Source organism: Salmo trutta, chromosome 16 (assembly GCF_901001165.1).
Source record: "Salmo trutta chromosome 16, fSalTru1.1, whole genome shotgun sequence".
NCBI lineage: Eukaryota > Metazoa > Chordata > Actinopteri > Salmoniformes > Salmonidae > Salmo > Salmo trutta.
Genome location: NC_042972.1, coordinates 49422844 through 49433151, shown reverse-complemented (window position 1 = coordinate 49433151; position 10308 = coordinate 49422844). Strand labels below are relative to the sequence as shown.

General features: G+C 42.8%; 1 protein-coding gene across 1 annotated transcript in view; it reads right to left on the bottom strand.

Moving 5' to 3' along the window:
- The window catches only part of LOC115150934 (twinfilin-2), a 16477-nt gene extending 6732 nt beyond the window's left edge, over positions 1–9745 (bottom strand). Inside the window, exon 1 of the mRNA XM_029694780.1 lies at positions 9415–9745. Within this exon, the coding sequence (XP_029550640.1) occupies positions 9415–9511 (97 nt within the window). The 5' untranslated portion in view covers positions 9512–9745. The remainder of the gene's footprint in view (positions 1–9414) is intronic.
- Positions 9746–10308: the final 563 nt, after the last annotated feature.

Genomic DNA, 10308 nt, shown 5'->3' with positions numbered 1-10308 from the left:
GGGATCTAGGGTATTAATCTCACTGGTGTATGGAGACCAGCCATTGAGTTGAAACCGTCACTGATGGACAGTGGCCTTGCAGTCCTGTCCTCGATGGCAGTTTTAGCAAATCCTCTCTCAATAATGTTCACTTAGTTTGGCATGCACAACGACAGAGGAGCTTCTGTGTTTAAAATGTGATGCGTTGGTGGTATTTACTAGAAATCTTTCACTAATTGCTAGGACTATCAAATGAGGTCACAGACAAGAATGCACACATACACTCACGAAGAATAACGTAACAACATCCAACCACAAACAGAGGATCAAAACACGAAGGCAAGTGCACACATGCCCATTCTTCAACCTGCATACACACATAGACCAAAAGTCCAATGTCCTTGAGGGGTGCAGGGGGATTTCTTGACCATCTATCACTGCAGTTGCTATTCTGAGCCCCAACGCATTCCAACTCTCAGCACAGACACATACTTTCCATCAGCCAGTCACACACACGCACGTTTTGTTCTTCTATCCTCATGGGGACATAAAATGTATTTCCATTCAAAATCCTAGTTTCCCTAACCCCTGACCCAAACCCTAAACCCTTATTTTAACCCTAAACTAACCCTAAACTAAAAATACCCTTTGTCTTCATGGGGACGTGTGCAATGTCCCCATGAGGTAGAATTTTCCTTGTTTAACTATCCTTGTACGGACTATTGGGGATTTTAGATTGTGGAACCAACCCCCACACCCATAACCCCACACCCATAACCCCCCACACACACACATATATTTTGTCATATTGTTGAGAGTTGTCTGAGGATAGTATTGAGTGACCAGCTACTAAGGACCAGTGTTGTAGGACTCGAGATCTCGAGTCCAGTCTCGAGACCACATATTAAGTGTCTCGGGCTTGTCTCGGTGTCGGATACATTTGTACTTGGTCTTAAATCGGTCTCGGACAGTGAGGACACATCATTTCTTCCTGAGACCAGCGGAGAAAAAAACTAAATTATCATCTTCCATTCAGTCAGCTCATAAAACTGCTTCGCCAGGTCAAATATATACACTTATTGAAAGATGAATCTATTACAGACATGTTTGGCAGTGGCAAACCTATAGGCCTTCAGTGTGTGACAGGTTCGTGATTCTGAAAGGACAGCAACCGTAATACCAGCTCACTCATGTAGTGAGTAATGCACTTGTTGTAAAACACAAAGGGCCAGTGGTGTAGTGGAGGGTATAGGCAGGTATACGCTGTATACCCAATTTGTTTTCAATGGGCACTTCTTAATCCCTACTGGTGTTTATCAAAGTAGTGTAGTAGAGGCAGTGGCGACCCATCATTCGGAGCAGAGACCCACTTGTTTTGCATGTTATTTTGGCATTAATACGTGTCACATATCAGTTTGCAAACAATATCAAAAAATGTAATAATAATTTAGTTAATAAAGTCACATACAAACATGGTCTCTTTTTTGTTTTCTTGAGTAAGGCAGCTCCAAAATGCAGGTGGGTAGGGGTTGGTAATGTTCTCTAGTTGCGCCGGGATTGGCTCAGTGTTCTGTCACTCATGAGTACACTAAGTCACCGCAAAATCTACGGGTAGAGCTAAACAATTCAAGCCCCTTAGGTGCTACCATAGAGTTACATTAGCAGTGTCCATCCAAAAAGGCTCAAGGTCATTGGCCACAGATAAAATGACGTCAAATCACGTTATATCTACCGTGATTTGATTGGACTGATCATGTCAACATCATATTTTCATAATCGTATCTAGCAAGCTAGCAGTCATCATCATGAATCAAGTTGACAATCTACTGGCAAATCCTTTTCAATCCTTGTCATATGAAGAGAAATAATGAAGAGAAATTAATAATAAAACGTATCAGTGCTCATCGGCCATTGGACATCAACATTACACAACAAGTTTGAAATTGCAAAATCAACAATGAGTGGTTTGGAAGGAATCAGTGGCTAACTGCAAGCATTGCAAAGCAATCACTAGCCTGCTATTCAGTGGAATGGGTGTTTGGTCCAAGTCTGGGTTTAAGGGTCTCTTTTCCAAACTTAAAAGGATAAAGATTTAACATTGGCCATGCTGTCAATCAAGCATGACTTCTGCCACGCTCAAAACAACTGGAAACTCTGAAAAAAATCTCAGACTTCAGTCAGTTCAAGACAACTGAGAACTCTGAAAAAAATTTGCTTCGAATAGGAATATAACTTTTGAATGGTCATCCAACTCGGAATTGCAAGTCAGGAACCTGGGCCTCTTTCTAGAGCTCTGACCTGAAGATCACTGACGTCATCATGATTCGACCTTGTTTTTTTCCCCAAGTTCCCAGTTGAATGCCAGACTTTGATGACAACATTTGCCCACGAAGGACTGCCGCGCCACCTTCCTGTTCAAGTGAGCACAGCACAACAAGGTAAGTCCAAAAATGTATTGCATGCTGCTGCATAAATTATGTAATATTCCAGGGAGATATGTATACTGTAGCTAAGAAAGTAATACTAAGTGTATGTTGAGTAGTAAGATGTTAGTATCCCATGTGCCTCTACCTAATAATCTGGTCCCTTTGCCCCCTAGCTTACTATTCTTACTTGGTGGTGCACATGTAGCCTATAGCCTGTTTTAGAGAAATGTAATAATCAAATATATTTATCCTATGGTTCTTACTTGGTGTACAGGGAGAATACTGTAAGAAAGGCCCATGTTCCGAATTCTGTCGTTGTACATTTCAAAAGTGCTGAACATATAGTTAAATTGACCAAGTCCATCCTAGCTCGCTCATGTCTTAATCAAAATTATGGATTGCCTCTTATCCACTTGTCGTCCCCTTATGCCATAGTTTGTACATCTCAATTGTCATTAGAAACCACATTTGTTTAAGCAAGTCAGCCATATCCGCTATGTTTTTTTAAATGCAGTAAATGAGGTTGAATGAACTGTTTCGCTGTCAGACAAGGCTCCGCTGATATCCAGGTGTAGCAGTGGTAAATTATTGGGACTGCTGTTGAGACTCTGCTGTTGGGACAGCTTTATGTGTAGGCCCGAACAGTTTGTGGCCACTGTTTGTCACCCTTATAGTGCAATGAACCTATTGTTTAGTGTTGTGGCTTTGCCGGCATGCATCTAAAACACTTATTTTTGAGTTTGCCTCACCAAGATTTACATGCTAAAATAACCACTGAGTAGAGGTATACGACTTATCAATGATGTAGTACAGTAGAGAAATCATGCACAAAGTAGCCTACACAATCGCAAAGTATGTGAAATATATTCACATGCGCGACACACACATAGCCTAGTTTCAGTGGAATATCATCTGCAGGCAGCAAGAGTATGCAGCTCTCAACTGGTTTTGGCATGAAGCAGCTCACAGAAGAATGACATCAGTAGCCGGTAGGGTAGGAAAGACATTTCAATTTATGATATCTACCAGTAAATGCTAACTAAGGAAACAATGGGTGTGCAAACCAGGTATTGAAAAAGTTTATTCTGAAGTGTTGGTTAGGCTATTTGTGATGCACAATTGTCATTATGCGCTGTTTGCATCAGGGGCATATACAGTACATACATGGATAGGCCTGGGTGGACACTGGGGAGCCGGGCCCTGATAGGCCCATCCAATCTGAAACAAGATATGAAACAAACAGACAATCATAATATCTGTTACAAAAAAAAAAAAATCCCAGTTAATGCTACAAAACCAAATTTATTAAAGGTTTTAAAAATAGGTTATATTTGTCTCAATGTTCCAACACTAAGGCATTGTTGGCAGAATAGATGTATGGAGTTCAATGCATGATTAATATAATTCACCAATACATTGCCATCAGGTTGTAAATCGCAGCTGGCCTGTTTGCTGCCTCCATTCAGGATGCACTGTTTCAGTTTCAATGACTCAATATTCTGGACAAAAACCGACGAATGTAACTAAGGCTGGGAATGACAATACAATCAAACTAGCAATGATCACATGTCAGTCACAACGTAGCTAATAGGCTAGCGTATCTATTTATGTAGCAAGCTAAAAACAGGGAGTCTAACGTTAGCTAGATAGCTGGCTAGCTGCTAGGAGGATGTCATGTCATGCCATTGGAGGAGTGGGTGAGTAACTGACTTTTTCCCCTCATGTAGTTTTTTGGTGACTATACACAGCTAGAGATGCAGATGTAATTTGGTTAGCTAGCAAGAACTTGAGCTACTGTTATCCAGTTAGCATATCTCTTGCGTTCGCAAATTCACTCTGGCTGTCTACCACTCTGGCTATCTACTCCGATATCAGAGCACTCTTGTCTGAGTGTGCCAGAGTGCAGAAATACTGATGAATTTACAAATGCGCAACACCCACTGAATATGACAGGTGTCAGTAAACGTAGGCAAAAAAGGTAATAGTTAGTCAAGAACGCTCCAGATAACATGTAAACAGCCTAACCAGCTCTGCTACAAGAGTAAAATAGTCAGAGTGAGCTGTTCTCTTATTTGTGTGTGGATGTAGCTAGCTAACAAACTAGCCAACTTTAGCCAGTTAGCTTGGGTGCTTGGTTGGGACAAGCATGTATTGGCAGGCAAGCTGCAGAAAGATGAGGAGGCTACAGTTCCCCATCGTTTATCAGTGCAATTTTGACAGCCAACTAGCTGAAAAAGTTTGAGAGCGTTTATCTAATGTTCCTTCGTTAGATTTGAGCTCATCTTGCTGATGTTGTTGTTGATGTGCATAACTGAGGCAGAGAGAGCCTACCTTTTCATGGTTGTTTGATCAATAGGACTGTAAAGCTCCCAAATGTAAGATGTTTATATATTTGCAGAAATCCATTCAGGTGTATTTTGTGGCTTTTGGCGAATGCGTTATAATGATCTAAAGCCATGCTGTTGCAACTACCTGTGAACACACAGTTCAGTTCAAAGTAAATGATGGCAGGCCCATGTGGCAAAAGCCTACTGTGGCTCTGATTGGCTATAATGCACCGGTCTGTGTAGACTCCGGTCCTGGACAAGACATGTTTATATTCGGTTTTATTTACTGCAGTGTCTATTAGTTGTCCAAACGCATGGCCACTTTCCCACTCTATATTGCTATAGAGTTTTCACAAATGCCTTAGTATACATAATTCCCAAACATTCTAAGAATTTATGAAAACGTGAAAATGACCATTTAAGTGGTTGTTTATTCAAATTTTGTCATATTCTTCCTGGGGGGTGTATATGAACATATTTTAATACGATTCATGTTGCTAAAATGCTGTCAGTTTCACTTTAAATGCAACAATGTTTCACACACAAGTTATTTTCAAAGAGATGGCTAACAACAGCAAGCGCGCTGCAAAAAAACCCACAGTTCCACTCACCACATGATAATAATTTGAAACTTAACTTCTTGTTGAAAGTTATTCTTGAAAAGGGAGAAGCTAACAAATTAGCAACAACATCCTCTTTGATAACGCCTGCTGCAGCCGCTGACAACAAAAGCTAGGTAGACTGTGGGAAAACTACTGCTCGCTATTGCGCAGTGACCTGTTGGCCTTCAAGAACGTAGAAGTTTGCGTACATTTTTGTAAAAATGGTCCCACACATTAAGTCAAAATGTGATTGGTTGATTCCACTGTCACTCCAAAATGTTGCCCTAATACCTACAGTAGATAAAGATACCTTTATCTACTGTAGCTTCTGATGGCCTAGCCAATGGCTGACTTAGCTAACTAGATTTATCTCCCCAGAGACCAGCAAAGAAAAATCCTGACTGGATATTTTTTTCTCTTCAGTGTTACTGTTTCCTTTCCAAGCACAAATGGAAGAGATTAAATCAGAACACCATTGAAAATAATAATCTAATAATATTATTTTTTAAAAACCTTACAAGCTGACTACACCGCTCGCGTTGCGTGCGCGAGCATTGCAAAATAAAATAAATTTAGAAATCTAAATTATTCAATTATTGCACCGACACTACTCACTCGCGTCAACGAGCGTCTGCGTTGCCAAGGGCTAAAATAGAAGTCAGTTCTATTTGTGACGCAGATCGCGCTGCAAGTCCTGCCTCTCCCATCTACTCATTGGTTTATAGAAGCAGGTACCCACGTGCCATCTCCTCATTGCTTATACCCACGTGGGTGACTGAAAGACGAACGAGGTCGGTGGTGGTTATGCACCTAATTTATGAAAGTTGCCAATCGCAATATAAAGTCAAGAGAAGAAAAAGCCTGGAAGGAGGAGAGATGACTAGAAACGATTCGGTTGACCGTTTTCTGTGTGGATTAATTGGCGGAGTAGAGGACGTTGTGCATTTCAGGTAAAATAACAACTAAATGTTTATATCCCAGGACAAATTAGCTAGTAACAGCAAGCTAGCTAAATAGGACAAATTAGCTAGCAAGTGCAAGCTAGCTAGCTAAATTGCCATAAATGTTTAATGCTTTTCGATCTGTCCCGTGTCGTGATCGAGTTTGGTGTGGGGGGACAAAATACATTTATGCACGATGGTGCACGATGGCGCACACGTGCAGCCGGTTTGGGTTCCGTGTTAGCCCTTCTCTGAAGGCACAGAAGGCCCATTGTTCCCCACTGTGTTTGGGTTAGTAATTTTCCCTCAGCATGCATTTTTCCGAAGAATCCATACTTTGTTCTGAAATATGAACACATAAATACTGGACATTTTTTACTCTTATTATGGTGATGATTTGACAAAATTACAATCATGTTCTTGAATTGGGCTCGCATTTTTCTGGTCTCGGGCTTCACTCGGTCTTGGACCCCTTGTCCCCCTCCCCATCTCGGTCTTGACTCGGTCTCGGCCCCCTCCGGTCTTGGTCTTGACTCGGACTTGATTTGCTCTGGTCTTGGTCTTGAATCGGTCTCGCTTTAGGTGGTCTCGGACACAACACTGCTAAGGATACCACACTACTGAGAGAACATGTGACCTATGAAACCAGTCAATGAGATAACAGAAACACAAATGACATACTTAGCCAGCGCACAGGGTGACGACAATGTAAGATATTCTCTTTCAACATCGGCATGAAAATATGAGTGAACACCGGGATACAACATGGTACCTACCACTCCATGAATGCCTATCAGCCGATTAGCCCAGTGAAAGCCCCAAAAAGCCCAATAGCCCAGTAACAGCCCCAAAGAGCCTAATAGCCCAGTGACAGCCCCAAAGAGCCTAATAGCCCAGTGACAGCCCCAAAAAGCCCAATAGCCCAGTGACAGCCCCAAAAAGCCCAATAGCCCAGTGACAGCCCCAAAGAGCCTAATAGCCCAGTGACAGCCCCAAAGAGCCCAATAGCCCAGTGACAGCCCCAAAGAGCCCAATAGCCCAGTGACAGCCCCAAAGAGCCCAATAGCCCAGTGACAGCCCCAAAGAGCCCAATAGCCCAGTGACAGCCCCAAAGAGCCCAATAGCCTAGTGACAGCCCCAAAAAGCCCAATAGCCCAGTGATAGCCCCAAAAAGCCCAATAGCCCAGTGACAGTCCCAAAAAGCCCAATAGCCCAGTGACAGCCCCCAAAAGCCCAATAACCCAGTAACAGCCCCAAAAAGCAGCAGACAGACAGGAGACCTCAAACAGGATATAAAAAACTGTCCAGAAAAACTTTTAAGACAGTGTCACTGTACCCCTCTTGCATACTGGGCTCCTGAGTGGGCAGCGGTCTAAGGCACTGCATCTCAGTGCAAGAGGCGTCACTACAGTCTCTGGTTGGATTCCAGGCTGTATTACATCCGGCCGTGATTGGGAGTCCCATAGGGCGGCACACACTTATTTACAATGACGGGTTTGGCTGTCATTGTAAATAAGAATTTGTTCTTAACTGGCTTGCCTAGTTAAATAAAGGGGAAATAAAAATAAATAAAAAATCCTTGCCTGACTGTTGGCCCATAGGCCTCCTGGAAACAAGCCCAGACATCAGAGTCTAGACACAGCCCTTAAACTACCCAGAGACAACCCAAAAAAGAGCCAGACACCACATCCATATCAGTCAGAAAGTCTCAGATGACTACAATATGACAAATGGCCCAGATAGAGTGTCAGTAGGCCCAGACAAGATGTCCCAAACAAAATGTAAACATCCCAGATGTACATCATGAAATGTCCTGTTGCCTCATGGTCTGTTTCACACATGCACAGTCTGGCACATAGAATGAATGCCTTTCACACAGCTAATGAACAGCTGCACTACCTACATGGTAATTCTTATTGGAAAACAAATCATGATGTCTAATGAATGTTATATTTATTGATTGCACCTCAGGTGCTGAGGTGCAATCAACAGGTGTTGTCATGGGCATCATTAGACAGTGAGTCCAATGAGGGCTCAGATCATATTTTCCATAACCCTTCTGAATGAGAGTTCAATGTAACTTCATATCTCAACTGGATCATATAAACCTTGACAACATGCCGACCATTACAAAGTTGAGTAAAGCTGTCAGTCTCTCTTGCAATCCCTTTCATCAGACATCATCTGACCAAACACATGTGGCCTCAGTTACCCAACACATTGTGAAATGTTTGTTTTTTGTTCAACTCAATGACATCTCCATTAACATCATACACACAATTTAGGGACTGAACAGCAGAACAACAAACAACATACCAGGCGGTGTCAGAGGAAGGCCTAAAGAATTGCCAAAGCCTTCAGCCACCCAAGCCAAAGACGGTTCACTCTGCTACCATCGGGCAAACAGTACCAGAGCATCATCTCTCGGACCTGTAGGCTACGAGACAGCTTCTACCCCCAAGCCATAAGACAGCTATATTGTTAATCAAATGGTTACCCGTCTATCTGTATTGACTCTACCTGTGCACACTCACAATACTATACACTCGTGTACACACTACACTGACACTCTCACACAAACTCACACACGCATACCGACACCGCACACACACACACACACACACACACGTGCGCGGCTGCTGTTCTTTCTTTTACTGTTATTATTATCTATCCTGATGCCTAGTCACTTTACCCTGCCTTCATGTACATATCTACCTCAAATACCTTGTACCTCTGCACAGTGATATGGTACTTCCTGTATATAGCTTCATTCTTGTGTATTTTATTGAGTTACTATTTTTAACTCTGCATCATTGGGAAGGGCCTGTAAGTAAGCCTTTCACGGTAAAGTCTACACCTGTTGCATTCGGCGCATGTGACAAATAAAATTTTATTCGATTTTTGGGTTAACTCTCACACACACCTTCACAAATACACACTTCCTAATACAAACACACAGTTAGAACAATTTAATCACATAATAGGTGAAATAATTAAAGTTATCAATTTAATATAAATCTTATGTCAACTCTGCCTGACCAAGATCCCTCCAGTCCTGCCAAGATCCCTCCTGTCCTGTCAAGATCCCTCCCTCCCGCCCCTGGCTCCTGACACAACCGCTGTCCCCTGGGTTACTCACCATCCTGGATCCGCACCTGGATGAGGCGGACAGCTCCACCTCTTGCTCTGGCCAAGAACTCCCTTAGTTCCGGCGTCACAACAAGAACCAGAAACATTGTGGGTCAGCAAGAAGTCTGTCCCACCCTCCGGGTGCTATAGGGGCGAGGGGTTGAGAGACAGAGACGGTAGAGCCAAGCCAAGTCCCAGAGCGGACGGTGGAGATTCAGCCCAGACAAAGAGAGACACAATGAGATAACCTGTGGCAATAAAAGCGCTGATAAAGCCTGTCTAAGTGTCTGAAATCGCTGCGTGAGTGTATGAGGTCTTTGAGTGAGTGGGACAGTATGAGAGGGGGACACAGCTCGAGTAACTGGGGCAGGATCATGTGCGTTCAGAGAGGGAACCTGATCCCCTCTCTCCCAAATTTAGCTGCCACTGACTGTCCTCCCCACCCCCACCCCACCATGGTCTGCTTGAGAGACGAAAAAGTGACCCGAAAACCTTACAATCACACTCACCTGAGCCCCTGACCCAGTGACATTTCTGTTAAAGGGGTTTCAACTATGTTTAAATGTGATTTGGTGCACTGGAGAGAAGTGGTTGGAGGACTGAGGATTCCCATGACAAAGACTGACAAAGATATGTCTTTGGTGGACATGTATGGTATGTTTATGGCACACTGTCACAAGGGAACATTTGTGTTAATGCACAGTTAACAACAATGAAGAATAACAATGGCCCAAGTATTGAATCTAACGGAACACCCGTTAATTATATTTCTAGGTGATTGAACTTAATGCCCTCCTTTTGTAACACTGATTTCTATTATTACCTAGAAAACCGTTTCCAAAGCCTTTGGGCAAACCCCAAGTATGTTCAGTTTATCTAAGAGAATGCGATACCAAGTAGACCA